We start from the raw sequence: 14,990 nt of genomic DNA, 5'->3' as shown, positions 1-14,990 counted from the left end.
CAGATAGGTTGAAAACTTAGTTTAAGATCAGGTTAAGCTCAGGAACTAGGATTCAAACCCAGGCAGTCTGACTGTAGAGCTCATGCCCTTAACCACTATCCTAACTAAAGGTTAGATTATCGTGTCAAGTTTCACAAGAACTTTTTTTTACCTTTTAAGTAATGTCTACACCGAATGTGGGGCTTGAACTCATGACCCTGAGATCAAGAGTTGTATGCTCTACTGACTGAGCTAGCCAGACACTCTCCCCAAGAACTTTTTAAAAATTTTGGTAATTGAATTCGATTGTACTTGTAAATCAACTGGACTCTTTACAATATGTAGTTATATAATGGACTGTTTTCTGAATTCTGTTATCCTGGAAAATTATGTGTATCTCTGATTATTAGAGTTTTTAAGTACTTTAGTAGAATTTATTAGTATTTTTTTATAAGTTCTCTATAAGAAATTTATTCTTATTTTATTATCTGAGTGGGTTCCTCTCACCTTCTTTTAGGTATAATGAGATACTGCTGGTCTAAAAGAAGGCTATTGAATTTGTGTATTTTATGTCTGGTAGGCTTGCTTAAAAATAAAGACAATACTACTGATTATTTCCTATTTTCATAGAGTCTGTATTTCAGGAAATGTTCAAAGAACAATAATTTCGTTGATTTATGTGTGTGGGGGGAAGGTGTATTCTATTTATAGGTAACTAAGAAAATGTGAAAACTCTAGATAATAGATACTCATTTTATAATGAGATAAATCCTGTAGCTGTCTTGAGATTCTTTCTAGGGATTTCCTGGGGAAGTGAGGCCCAGTCACTTTCTTAACTGTATTGTTGGCCAGGAAGCTTTTGGATGGGATCTCTCAACTGTCCATTGTAGTGGTGAAGATAGGCATTTTACTTGATGGGCAGTGCTGCAGAGAAGATCTGGCCTTTTTCCTCTGGGTTGATGGTATTACCATAGAAAAGCAGGAAATAATCTGTGCCCTGTGGATATGAATTACTGTTTTGCCATAAGGAAGTTAGGCAGAGAGTGTCATTATACAAAGTACAAAAACTATCAAATGTGTGGAAGTAGAGAAACATTTGTAATAATAATGACTAACACTCTTTTGTGTACTTAATGTGTCCAAAGAACTCTGTAATTTTTCTGAACTCTTACTAGTAAGTTTTAATAAGTTTTTCAGTTTAGCTTTCAGATTATGACAGTTTATACAATAATATTACTATAAAGGTATTTTGGAACAAAACCAGAAGTATTTTGATATGTAGTGTTCTCATTTTTATATTTTAAAGAGTTTGTGATTGTAGCTTTAATGTCTTTATTGTCCTGAGTATTTAGTGCTCTTTAATTTCATTCATTCAGTACATATTTACATAGTGTTTACCATGTGTCAAACATTCTTTTAGGTGCTGTGGAAGCAGCAGTGCCCCCAACAGATCATAGGTTCTGGTCAAGATTGAGGAATGTTTGTCAATTAATGAGCAAATAGGATTCCCTCTATTTGATATAAACTCTAATTGATATTTAGTTTTATTGTATTTTTGTCAGAGAAATATCCTGAGCAATCTCTATTCTAATTTTTTTTTTTTTTTGGTGGTGTCTAGGATATACTTTGTTTTGAAAATGAACCTTTATTTTTGACCAGATGATAAATTCAGTATTTCTATACATATCTGTTAATGAACCATACCAGTTAAACTCCACATCTGTATCCTCATTTCTTAGGCATTTGATTTGTTCACAGCTAAATTGTCCTCTGCTTGAATTATGTATCTATCAATCTTCCATTGTATTTTGGACAGTTTTCGCTTTATTATTTGATATTATACTATTTGGTGTATAGAGGCTTTTGACTAAGAGATTTTCATTGTGGCTTGTACTACTTATCACTATAAAAGACTGTATTTGTCCTGTTTAATGCTTTTAGCCTCAATTACACTCTGATTTTGAATCTACCAATCTTTGTTCCTTTTGTTTTGATTTGCTGATATGATTTATACTTTTATTTATTTATTTATTTTTTAAGATTTTATTTATTTGTCAGAGAGAGAGAGGGAGAGAGAGTGAGCACAGGCAGACAGAATGGCAGGCAGAGGCAGAGGGAGAAGCAGGCTCCCTGCTGAGCAAGGAGCCCGATGTATGACTCGATCCCAGGATGCTGGGATCATGACCTGAGCCGAAGGCAGCTGCTTAACCAACTGAGCCACCCAGGTGTCCCTATACTTTAATTTTTTGACTTTCCATGTACTTTTATTTTAGGTATGTCTTTTAGGAGTATTTATTAGATTGAACCACATGAAATTATCATTTCTATAGGTCAAAAAAAGTCACGTATTGGCAATTTTATGTGGTTCAACTGTAGTCTTTTTTTTTTTTTTTTGTAGATATATTTTGACCCCATATGCGAATCTCTTAATAGGTAAATGATATAGATACCAATAACAAGTAGCATTCATTAACTACTTCTTTGTGTTGTTTTAAGCACATTACTTACGATAACTCATTTTATATTTATAGTAGATCTATGTGATATTTACAGTTATCCTCCCTATTTTATATCTGAAAAAAATATTAAGACTTAGGGAGATTAAGTTCTTTGCCCAAGGCCATTAAAACTGGTTAGGATAGAAGTTATGATTCAAAACCAGTTGTTCTCGGTATCTGGCTTGTGATCAATACTGACTAGCTTGGCTTTGGTACCTATTAAATTAAACTCAGAATGAGAATTTAATTGGTAGTCTGTTGTGTTCTCCCTGGTAGTAATGGTGATGGTGGTGAGTAAATCTGCAGGAACAGGCTTCAATTAAGTCTAAAGCCTGAGCCTTTCAGTAGGATTATACATCTCAGGGACTGATTCTAGGAAATTGACCTGTTTGTTCTGTACTGCTCCCTGGGAAAATTGCTGAGATTATCATCACTTACTTGGCACCTGGAGGGCAGGCATGCACTAGACAGTCTTTTTTTTTTTTTTTTTTAAAGTAATCTCCATGCCCAGTGTGGAGGCCAGTGAGGGGCCTGAACTCACAACTGTGAGATAAAGACCTGAGCTGACAAGAGTCAGACACCCCTAGACACAGTTTCTTGAATAGTCAGGAGTGGCTGAGAAGGGACTGATAACAGAGTTTGCTGGGGGGATAGAATTGGGGGAGTGACTGCATGTGAGTACAAAGTTTCTTTTTGGGGTGATAAAAATGCTCTGCAGTTAGATTGTGGTGATGGTTGTACAGCTTTGTGAATATAGTAAAACCTACTGAATTGTTTTAAAAAAGAAGAAAGAGCAATTCAAGCTTTCTGGCAATTGCTGCAATACTTCGGTGGGGCTTGAAGGCCAGAGGAGCTTGTCCTGCTAATGGGGAGGATGTATCTGACTTACAACTTTATTTTATTTTATTTTTAAAAATAAACTTTGTGTTTTAGAGCATTTTTACGTTCACAGCAAAATTGAGCAGAAGGCCCAGATTTTTGTGTATACCCTCTGCCCCCACACATGCATAGCCTCCCCCTTATCAACATGGCTCAAAGGGTGGTACATTTGTTAAAATTGATGAATTCGCACTGCCACATGATTACCATTCAAAGTCCATAGTTTACATTAGGGTTCATTCTGGTGTTACATATTCTGTGAGTTTGGACAAATATATAATGACATGTATCAACCATTTTAGTATCATAGAGTGGTTTCACTGTCCTAAAAGTCCTCAGTGGTCTGCTTTTCATCTCCCCCACCCCCTGCAGCCCTTGGCAACCATTTATCTTTTTACTGTCTACATAATTTTTTGTCTAGAATGTTATATTGTTGGAATCATGCAGTGTATAGCTATTTTAGACTGGCTTCTTTCTTCAAGAAATATGCATTTAAGTTTCCTTTATGTCTTTTCGTGACATGATACCTTATTTCTTTTTAGCTCTTAATAGTGTACCATTGTCTGGATGTACCATGGTTTATCCATTCATCTTCTGGAGGGCATCTTTGTTGCTTCCAAGGTTTGGTAATTATCAGTAAAGCTTCTTTAAACATCCTTGTGTGAAATTTTGTGTGGGCATTAGCTTTCAGCTCCTTTTAGTAAATACCAAGGAACCCAATTAGTATATGATACGGTGAGAGTATGTTTAATTTTGTAAGAAACCACCAAATGTTTGCCATAGTAGCTGTCCTATTTTTTATTCCCCCCAGTAATGAATGAGAATTCCTGTTTTTCCACATTCTTGCCAGCATCTGGTCTTGTCAGTGTTCTGGATTTTAGCTCCTCTGGTAGGTGTGTAGTGGTATTTCATTGTTTTAATTTGCATTTCCCTGATGACATGTGTGGAGCTTCATTTTATTTCATATGCTTCATTTTCATATGCTTATCTGCCATGTATATATCTTCTTTGATAAGATGTCTGTTAAGGTCTTTTTTCCATTTTAAAAATCAGGTTATTTTTCTTGAGTTTTGAGAATTGTTGTATATTTTGGATAACTGTTTGTTGTCGGATATGGCTTTTTCAAATATTGCCTCCCAGTCTGTGGCTTATCTTTCCATTCTTTTAGCAGTATCTTTTGCAGAGTGGAAAATTTTAATTTTAATGATGTCAAATTTATCAGTTTCTGTTATGGATCATGCCTCTGGTGTTGTATCTCTAAAAAGTCATCATCAAGGTCATCTAGATTTGCTCCTGTGTTATCTTCTATGAGTTTTATAGTTTTGATTTTACATTTAGGTCTGTGGTCCATTTTGAGTTAGTTTCTGTGAAGGGGATAATGTCTGTGGATTCATTTTATTTGGACATGGATGTCCAGTGTTTTTGTACCATTTGTTAAAAAGGCTATCTTTTCTCCATTGTGTTGCTTTTGCTCTTTTGTCAGAGATTACTTGACTGTGAGTCTATTTCTGGGCTCTGTTTTGTTCCACTGATCTATTTATTCTTTTGCCAATAACATACTATCTTGAATACTGTATCTTTGCAGTAAATCAGGTACTGTCAGTCCTCAAATTTTGTTCTTCAATATTGTATTGGTTATTCTGGGTCTTTTGCCTCTCTCTCTAAACTTCAGGATTAGTTTGTTGATATCCACAGAGCAAATATCTGGGATTTAAATTAGGATTGCCTCAGATCTGTACATCAAGTTGGGAAGAACTGGCATCTTAGCAGGATCGGGTCTTCTTATACACGAACATGGAATATCTCCCCGTTTCTTAAGTTCTTCTTTGGTATCATTCATCAGAGTTTCCTAGTTTTTCCTCATACATCTTGTACATAATTTTTAATTTTTATTTATTTATTTATATATTTGACAGAGATAAAGAGCACAAGCAGGGAACGGTAGGCAGAAGGAGAGGGAGAAGCAGGCTCCCTGAGGAGCAGAGAGCCCGATGTGGGGCTTGATCCTGGAACCTCGTATCATTACCTGAGACGAAGGCAGTCACCCAACCAATCGAAGTACCCAGGCACCCCATAATATTTTATATGTATCCTGAAGTATATAATTTTGGGGGTGTTATTGTAAATGGTATTGTATTTTTAATTTCAAATTTATAGGTTCATTGCTGGTACATAGGAAAGCAATTGATTTTTGTATGTTAACCCTATAGTGTATCACTTTGCTGTAATTGCTTATTACTTCTGGTTGTTTTTTTGGTAATTTCTTTCAGATTTTCTACATAGACAGTCATGTCATCTCTGAACATATTCTTTATCAAGGTTGAGGACAGCCCTTCATTCCAGTGTATGGAGAGTTTTTATCATGAATTAGTGTTAGATTTTGTGAAATGTTTTTCTCCATCTATTGATATAATCATGCACCTTTTTTTTTTTTTTTTTGTAGTTTGTTGATGCGATGGATTCCATTAATTGATTTTTGAATGTTGAATCAGTTTTACCTACCAAGTTTTGCAACTGTTGCCAGAGGACACCTCCAGACTGCCTGGTCTGGTAGCCAACAGGACTAAGCTTGGGGTTTCACAAGACTGTATATTTGTATACTTTAAAAGCTGCTACCTGAGGGTCTGGCTTCCAATCAGCCTGAATTAGGTGCTGACTAAGGACACCGCCCCCCCCCCCACCAACCATGTCCAGTTTTGGACACAGGTCTTGGCACATCGTCAACAATTAGCACCTATTAAAAATAAAATAGGCTGCTTGGACAATCACAAAGTTTCAAGAGACAACCAAAAACTATAGTTTGGTTGAATGGTAAGGTTCATTTCCTAAGCGAGACCATTCCTTCAAGAATTGGAGGGGGAGGGGCGCCTGGGTGGCTCAGCGGGATAAAGCCTCTGCCTTCAGCTCAGGTCATGATCCCAGAGTCCTGGGATCGAGCCCCTCATCAGGCAGTCTGCTCTGCAGGGAGCCTGCTTCCTCCCCCCTCTCTCTCTGCCTGCCTCTCTGCCTACTTGTGACCTCTCTCTCTCTCTCTGTCAAATAAATGAAATCTTAAAAAAAAAAAAAAAAAAGAATTGGAGTGGGAGACAAACGATGAGAGACTGTGGATTCTGAGAAAGAAACAGGGTTTTGGAGGGGAGGTGGGTGGGGTGTTGGGTGAGCCTGGTGGTGGGTATTATGGAGGGCATGTATTGCATGGAGCACTGGATGTGGTGCATAAACAATGAATTTTGGAACACTGAAAAAAATTAAAAAAAATTTTATAAGCTAAAAAAACCAAAATGGATAAGCATGAACACAGACAGTCAAACAAAATGAGGAAAAAGAGGAATATGTTCCAAATGAAAGAACAAGATAAAATCTCAGAAAAATATGTTAATGAAATGGAGATAAGCAATTTACATGCTGAAGTGTTCAAAGTAATGATCACATAAAGATGCTCACTGAACTTGGGAGAAGTGTATGAACAGTAAGAAATTCAACAAAGAGTTAAACAGTATAAAGAAGCACCAAAAGAAGTCAGAGATGAAGAACACAATAACTGTTCTGAAAAATATAACGGGGGGTTCAACAGCAGACTAGATGAAGCAGGAGAAAGGATCATTGAAATCAAATTTAGGGCAGTGGAGCTCATTTAATCAGAGCAGCAAAATGAAAAAAGAATGAAAAAGTGAAACTAGCTTTTGAGGGACCTACGAGGCAACATCAAGTGGACTAATATTCATATTTTAGGGGTCCTAGAAGGAGAAGGGAGAGAGAAAGGGCAAAAAACTTACTTGAAGAAATGGTGGCTGAAAACTTTCCTAACCTAGAGGAGGAAATGGACATTTAGATCCAGGAAGCCCAGAGAGTTCCAGAAAAGATGAACTCACACTAAGACACATTATAATTTAAAATGTCAAAAGTTAAAGACAAAGAGAGACTCTTAAAAGTAGCAAGAGGAAAACAACATATTACATACAAAGGAACTCCCATAAGGTTATCAGATTTTTTAGCAGAAACTTTGCAGGCTAGAAGAAAGTGACATGATATGTTCAAAGTGCTGAAAGAAAGCAACTTCACCCTGCAGTGTTATTCAGAATTGAAGGAGAGATCAAGAATTTTCCAGACAGGCATAAGTAATGAAGTTCATCATACTAAGCCAGCTTTATAAAGAAGCTTTTTAAAGGAACTTCTTTAAGCTGACAAGGAAGGACCCTAGGTTGTAACAAGAAAGCATATGAAAATATAAATCTCACTAGTAAATGTAAATATGTAGTAAAGGTAGTCAATCAGTTACTTACCAAACTAGAATGAAAGTTAAAAGAGAAAAATAGTAAAAATAGCTATAATGACAATATTAGTTAAAAATACAAGATAAGATATAAAAGGGGACACCAAAAACATAAAAGGTATAGCAGGGGAGAGTAAAATATAGAGTTTTAGAATGCATTCAAACTTAGGTTTTTATCAACTTAAAATAGACTGTTACAGATTGTTATATATAAGCCTCATGGTAACCACAAAGCAAAGATGGTATGGTGGATACACAAAAGATAATGAGAAAGGAGTCTAAGCATACCACTAAAAACAACCTCATCAAACCACAAGGGAAGAGAGCAAAAGAAGAAAACAGAACCTACAAAGCAGCCAGAAAATAATAAAATTGTCGGAAGTACATGCCCATCAGTAATTACTTTAAATGTAAATGGACTAAATTTTCTAATAATAACATAGAGTGGCTGAATGGATAAAGGAAACCCATTTACATGCTACCTACAAAAGACTCACTTCAGATATAAGGACAAAAACCACTGAAAGTGAAGTGATGAAAGATATTCCATGCAAGTTTCTGATTTGCCCACACTGAGCTTCAATTATAGTTCAAGTTTTTCTACTCCAGCACTGGTTGCCATGGATGTTTCTGCTCCAGGGGCTTATGATTCTTTGGACTTACCTATCAGTCTGTTCAGTTTGGGGAGCAGCAGTTTGCCTTGTCACCTCGCCTCTCTTTTGGAGCTAAGAAGAGTTGTTGATTTTTCAGTTTGTGTAGTTTTTACTTGTCATTAGGATGAAATGGTGATTTCTAAGCTGTTTAATATGGGGCACTGGAAACTGAAGTCTAATTTTATTTTTGTATTCTTCTACTTAAAGAGATTTAGGTTTTTTACTTATGTTTGTTGATGTCTTTTTTCTATTTCTTTCTTTCTTTATATTTATTATTTATTTGACAGGGAGAGAGATCACAAGTAGGCAGAGAGGCAGGTGGGGGGAGAAGCAGGCTCCCTGCTGAGCAGAGAGCCCAATGCGGGGCTCAATCCCAGGACCTGAGCCGAAGGCAGAGGCTTAACCCACTGAGCCACCCAGGCACCCCTTGATGTCTTTTTTCATAATTAGTATAGTGTTGAATCTTTTCACTTTAATGTGACAAGCCTTTTGATTTTCCTTTTATCATCCTCTACTTTATGTCCTTGAAATTTTATGCTTTTTTACTGTTGCCTTATTTCTCATCTCCTGTTGTAAGTATCAGTAGATTATGGTTCTTAATTCTTCATCCAAGTGATAAAGAAGATGATACAAATTTTTAACAAGACAGGGCACACTTTATTTAGCAAAAACTGGTGTGTGTGTGTGTGTGTGTGTGTGTGTGTGAAGGCATGACAGTAGTTTGCAGGGCCTGAAGGTGAGAGGGTCAGGGGTGGATAGCAGAGCTGTGATGTGACTCAGAAGAGCCAGAGGTCAGATGATTTGGGGGTGGGTGTTTTTTGGTAACTTTCCACTTGCTTCTCAAGGTGTTATGAGGCTCAAGAGCCCCTGGGCATTCCATAGGTTTTGACTGGTAAGGAGGGACTCTTGAGGACAGACTGAACATCAGGCAACCTTCTAGGTGAGCCTCCAAGATGGGGATGTCCAGGGTGGAAAAAGATCCAGAAATTGAAGCATCACCTCCCTGACTCCATCGTGTAAAGGTGAGAGATACCAGCAGCAGAGCCCAGAAGAGAGTCTGAATTCCTTGGTTAGGTTATCAAATAAATTTTTAAAAATCCTTTCCCCCAAAAAGGAAAAATAAAAAAGATGAAAATGGCCCCAAAGCTATCTGAATCACTGTTTCAATGTCTTCAGCTCAGGGGATTAGGCTTCTTTGTCAAGGGAGTCCCCAGTACTCTACCAGAATTAGATATAATTCTTAGTGGGGTACTCGGAGGGACTCTGAGAGATGACATATGTGGCGGATTGCAAGTGTCAGACCATATCATATTCTAGCCCTGGGATACCCCAGCCTGCTGGGCAGGTGTAGCATAGCAGCTCCCTTTCAGCTGAGCAACGCAGGGCCAGAGGCTGCTCAGCCCAGGTAGAAGGCCCCACCTCCTACTTTTGGGCCTTGGCCACCTGGGGGTTGTAGAAGTCCTACATGGTTGTGTGGGCTGGCAGCAGATGGGGATCTGGGCAGGATCCCTGAGATGATAAAGATGATCTCAGAGAAAATCACCAAATGGCCCTTGGAGTCCTTGTCTTCCACGTAACCAACAGACCAAGCAGAGCCAACAGGAGGATGATCACGAGCAGTCTGCTGGTCCTGGGGCAGCACGAGCAGTGGGGCGTATACCATGCACTGCATCTGACCTGTGCTCTGCACCATGCAGGACATCTGCAGCTCCTCCCACACCACCTGGGCTGCCATAGTGATGTTGCTGATGAAGGCAGTCACTTTCCATAGGGCCAGGGCACAGGAAAGCAGAGCATTCACCCAGCCAAGCAGCATTAGGATGATCCTCAGGATTTGTAGACCAGTGGAAGCCATGGCAAAGTTGAGGTTGGGAGGAGCTGTGAAGGAGTGCACAGGGCTCCATAGGAGCCACTATTAGGAGCCACTAATATTTCTTCGAGAGGCGTTGTATAGTGAGGAGCCAGATTGCTTGTTTTCTAATTTGTGCCATGATACTAGCGACTTTGGGCAAGGTTCTTAGCATTTTGTTTCTTAGTTTACTCTATCTATAAAATGGAGATAATAATACACTTATTTGAGGGTAGAATTAAAAGAGTTTATGTAAAGTGCTAAGAATTGCCCCTGGTATAATTTGAGAATTATTATTATTGTTTTTTAAAAAGATTTTATTTATTTATTTGACAGAGATCACAAGTAGGCAGAGAGGCAAACAGAGAGACAGGAAGGGAAGCAGGCTCCCAGCTGGAGCAGAGAGCCTGATGAGAGGGTTGATCCCAGGACTCTGGGATCATGACCTGAGCCAAAGGCAGAGGCTTTAACCCACTGAGCCTCCCAGGTGCCCTGAGAATTATTTTTATTATAGGCTTCAATATTACAGTTCTCACTTTAGTTTTATTTTTTTCTTTCCTTGGGAATTATTATTTTTTAAAAGTTTATCTCTTTTGGATCTGATTTCCTATTTCTCTTACTCAGGATTTATATTTCTTAATTCTTTTATCCATCCTGGGATAAGTTTTAAGTTTTTAACATTTCTTTTTTTATATGTTCTGCTGAAGTATCTAATCCAGATCTGTTGTGGTTTTGCCTTTGGAAATCATGTTATTTTGTCTCTACAGTTTTTCCTAATCTTCCTCCATAACTTTGTGCTCTAGTTTAATGTATATAATTCTCTCTTGAATGTCCTGAGAACATCAACTAGAAATTTTGTAAACACGTTTTCCTGTATCTTATAGTAAATCTATTTAAAAAGAAGTTTGCTTTTTTTATTTGGTCAAGTACCCATAATCTGTATTGAATCTTTTTGAATGTGAAGTTTTTTTCTTCTTCATTTTTATGGTGGAAGATCTCAGCTAGCCCAGAATTGGTCATAGTGTAAGATAGAATTTTAGATGTATTATTGTTATTTAAAGATCTTATTTGTGCATTTATTTGAGAGAGAGAGAGAGGGAGAGAGAGAGAAAAAAAAATTGGCGGGGGAGGAGCAGCAGGAGAGGGACAGACTCTACAGTGAGCACGGAGCTTGGTGTAGTAGGGCTCAGTCCCACGACACAGAGATCATGACCTGAGCTGAAATCAAGAGTTGGGTACTTAACCAACTGAGCCACCCAGGTATCCCGAGTTTGAGATGTATTATCAGAGATGGCTGTGGATCAAACTAAATCTTTAAATAAGTTGAAGGTAGGTGATACTGGTAATGCCTCTGTAATATCTGAGCCAGGGTTCATAGTATTGAAGAAAAGAACAATAAATGATAATCACTAATATGTATTAAGCGTTTTTAAGTGCCAGGCAGTATGCTAAGTGCTTTTACTTACATAACATTATTTAATTTTTCCTAACAACTCTTAGGTAGATTATTTTTTTCTGTTTTAAATTCAATGAAATTGAAGTTTAGAGAGATTTACTTACCTAAGGTCATTAAGTTTATAAATGGTGGAAGCAGGATTAAACCCAGTTGTGTCTGTACCTGATTCTAATGGTTGAGAGTTTAACAGTCAGGCTTTAATGGCCCCCACTGTCAATATTTATTAGAGTTTGAACTCTTGTATTAGGTTTAGTAGTAGGTTTAGTCCCTAACTCAGACAGTACCCCATCTCACCCAAGGGAGGTAGTGGGAGATGTGTTTAGATCTCTCTTGGTGAAATAATCCTTCAGTGTTCCATTTAATGTATTCCTTCCCCCCCACACCCCCGCCTTTTTTTTTTTTTTTTTTTTTTTCCAGAGAAGGGGGTGGGGCAGAGGGAGAGAGAGAATTCTAAGCAGACTCCATGCCCAGTGTGGTACCCTGATGTGGGCGCCATCTCACAACCCTGAGATCAAGAGTCAGATGCTTGACTACCTGAACCATCTAGGTGCCCATCCACTTAATGTACTTTTGAAAACCACGGAATTTGTTCACTTCTTAATTAGGGTTATTCACTCCTCTGATGTACATAAATAACCTTATCATTGCCATACTGCTTTATTACCCGTTTCTTAAGCATAACACAGTACTGCTGTCTTATTTTTTAAAAAATCTGTTGTGGTCTATATAGATATTCTTGGAGTTCTGGGCATGTGGTTGGCATCTTTTCTGGAGAGCAGAGAATCCCATTTCATTTGAATGCATTTTCATTGTTTGCCATAATGCCTGTCACTTAATAGTTGTTAGTTGAATGAATACTGTGTAAATTAAATTAGATAAGGAGATTCTGTAGTGTAAGTCCTTCAGGATGGGCATATTTAAAATGGTTGAATATATATATTCACAACCAACTCGGAACTTTTATCACAACCCCGAGTCTTATTATGACTAGTCCTTTATCCCTTTTCTATCCATGATATTTGGGATTCCTTTACCTGTCCTTCAGAACCGCTGTTCTAAAGTGTTGAGTATAGTTGGAGACTATAAAATGATTGAGTAGTTCTTGACAAATATATGCTACCTTTCTTTAATATTTACATGTTTGTGCTGTAATGATTAAAATGTCTAAATCCATGGTACATGTGGTTTAGATCTTGTTTATAACACCTTTGTATATAAGACCTTTTAAGACTTTCATAAAGTAATAAACACAGACCCGAAGTGACTTTTCAGATTGTGATATTACTTTTGTCTTTTAGAGTGGAAGAGACATAAAATAAACCCTCTATTCAAGGACTTGACTTGAGAGCAAATTTAGAATAGGTTTCACCTCTTTGAAATCTGGTATAATATTTTGATTTATTAAGATGATTGGTTTAGGTTACATGAAAATAAATTTTTATAAAATGAAAATATTTGTAGTAATCAGAAAAAAAATCTCATTTCTTTTTTGATCAGCAACAGGGTTCACAGTATTGTACTGGGAATTAATAGCATAAAAACATCTCTATTCTTTGTTTTTATTAAGAATTTGAGATTTTAAAAAAAAAGTGAGATTTTTGTGGCAAGTAAGAGTAAGAAGCAAGAGAAAATCAAACTAAAATAGGTACTTGAGATGTTTTTATATAAGCTCTTATGTAGGTGGTAGCTAAAAATCTGGTATTCCTAGAATGTGAAACACATACATCACATCTTACTCTTTGGCACATTAGTAGAATAAGCTGGCATAAATAAGTTTCTTTTCCTGATGGGAAAATTTATACTTTTTTGCACTTAGTCCATTAAGTTTTTATTTTTAGTTACTTGAATGTGAATTTAAAAACAAAACCCAAACATTATCTGTACATGATCTAGATGGGTGGCCCTAAAAAAATTGTTTTTGACCATAAGCCCTATAGGCTAATATCATTTTACTAGAGCAGAATTAATCAGTTGGGGAAATTGTTGAAACTGTTTCCAGAGGTTATGCAAATTGTTTTGAAGGATTAAAATTTTGTATATCTAGAGTGTGTGTTTTTTTTTTTTTTTTTTTTTAATTTGAGAGCCAGAGAGAATGCACACACACATGAACAGGGAGGAGGAACAGAGGGAGAGGGAGAAGCAGACTCCCTGCTAAGCAGGGCGCCCCACATGGGGCTCAGTCCCAGGACCCTGAGATAATGAGCTGAGCTGATGGCAGATTAACTGACTGAGCCACCCAGGTGCCCATGTATATCTAGTTTATGCTACCTTAGCACTTACAAGATTTAAATTTTCTATACCCTTAAAATTTTTTTGTTTACTTGACCTTTCTGAGGTTGAGGTACTGTTTTCTTCCTGCTGTATTTGCTTTCTGGTCAAATTGATCCTTAACATTTCTATTAGTATTCCTTCTAATTATGCTGTAATATTATTTGGTACATAAAATTTCAGCCACATTTTCTTGTCCCTGTTGATTATATTTTGCATTTATATGAATGACCTTTGTAGAATAAAGTACAGTGCCTTTTATCTTGTAAAAAGATGGACACTTTTTTTGGGTTGTCCCCCTTCTGTTCCAGTCATCCAGATCTGAGGTCAGTGTGGCCATCGCTTTGCATGCCGTTTTTCCTTACTCTGAAGGACGGCCTTACTTTGGGCACTCCTTCCTTCCTTCCTTCCTTCCTTCCTTTCTTTTTCTTTCTTTTTTTAAAAGATCTTTTATTTATTTAACAGAGAGAGAGAAATAGTAAGTAGGCAGAGAGGCAGGCAGAGAGAGGGGGGAAGCAGGCTCCCCACTGAGCAGAGAGCCCGATGCGGGGCTCCATCCCAGGACCTTGAGATCATGACCTGAGCCGAAGGCAGAGGCTTAACCCACTGAGCCACCCAGGCGTCCCTCATTTTTGTTTTAATCTGCTCTTGTCATTGTGGCATTTTATAGGAACTGTTCTTAGTTATGACATGTATTTTATTTTTTCATCATATGTTTATTTGCGTGCCATATAATGTGCTAGGTGCTAAAGGAAGTATAGGCTTTTTTTCCTTTTACTTTCTGTACTATTACTTTCTTCTGTTTTTGTCAGATTTTGAGCATATAAAATACAAATTTCAAGCATACAAAATCAAAGTGAGTGATATAAATATTCCTATGGCCTTTCAGCAGTTATCAAATGATGACCAATCTAGTTTCCTCTGTGCCCACCCAGATTTTATGAAGCAAATCTCAGCCTATTATTTAATTTGTGAATATCTCACTATGTATTGCCAAAAGACAAGGACTCTCTCATGACAGTACCACCATTTTCATGCTCTCAGAAATATCAACAATAATTTCTTAATATGGTTGACTTGTTATTGTTCTTGTTTTCCTTGCATGAATGGGAAATTTTGTGAGGTCTCTAACATT

General features: G+C 37.3%; 2 protein-coding genes across 9 annotated transcripts in view; one reads left to right on the top strand and one right to left on the bottom strand.

The window, feature by feature from the left end:
• RABGAP1L (RAB GTPase activating protein 1 like) overlaps nt 1-14,990 on the top strand; it is a 776,623-nt gene that overhangs the window by 44,876 nt on the left and 716,757 nt on the right. The window lies entirely within an intron of this gene.
• On the bottom strand, nt 9,679-10,137 carry LOC131814449 (claudin-6-like). Its single transcript, XM_059145389.1, has one exon. The coding sequence runs from the start codon at nt 10,135-10,137 to the stop codon at nt 9,679-9,681; it is 459 nt and encodes a 152-aa protein (XP_059001372.1).

Source organism: Mustela lutreola, chromosome 14, assembly GCF_030435805.1.
Source record: "Mustela lutreola isolate mMusLut2 chromosome 14, mMusLut2.pri, whole genome shotgun sequence".
NCBI lineage: Eukaryota > Metazoa > Chordata > Mammalia > Carnivora > Mustelidae > Mustela > Mustela lutreola.
This window is presented reverse-complemented; position numbering and strand designations above follow the sequence as displayed.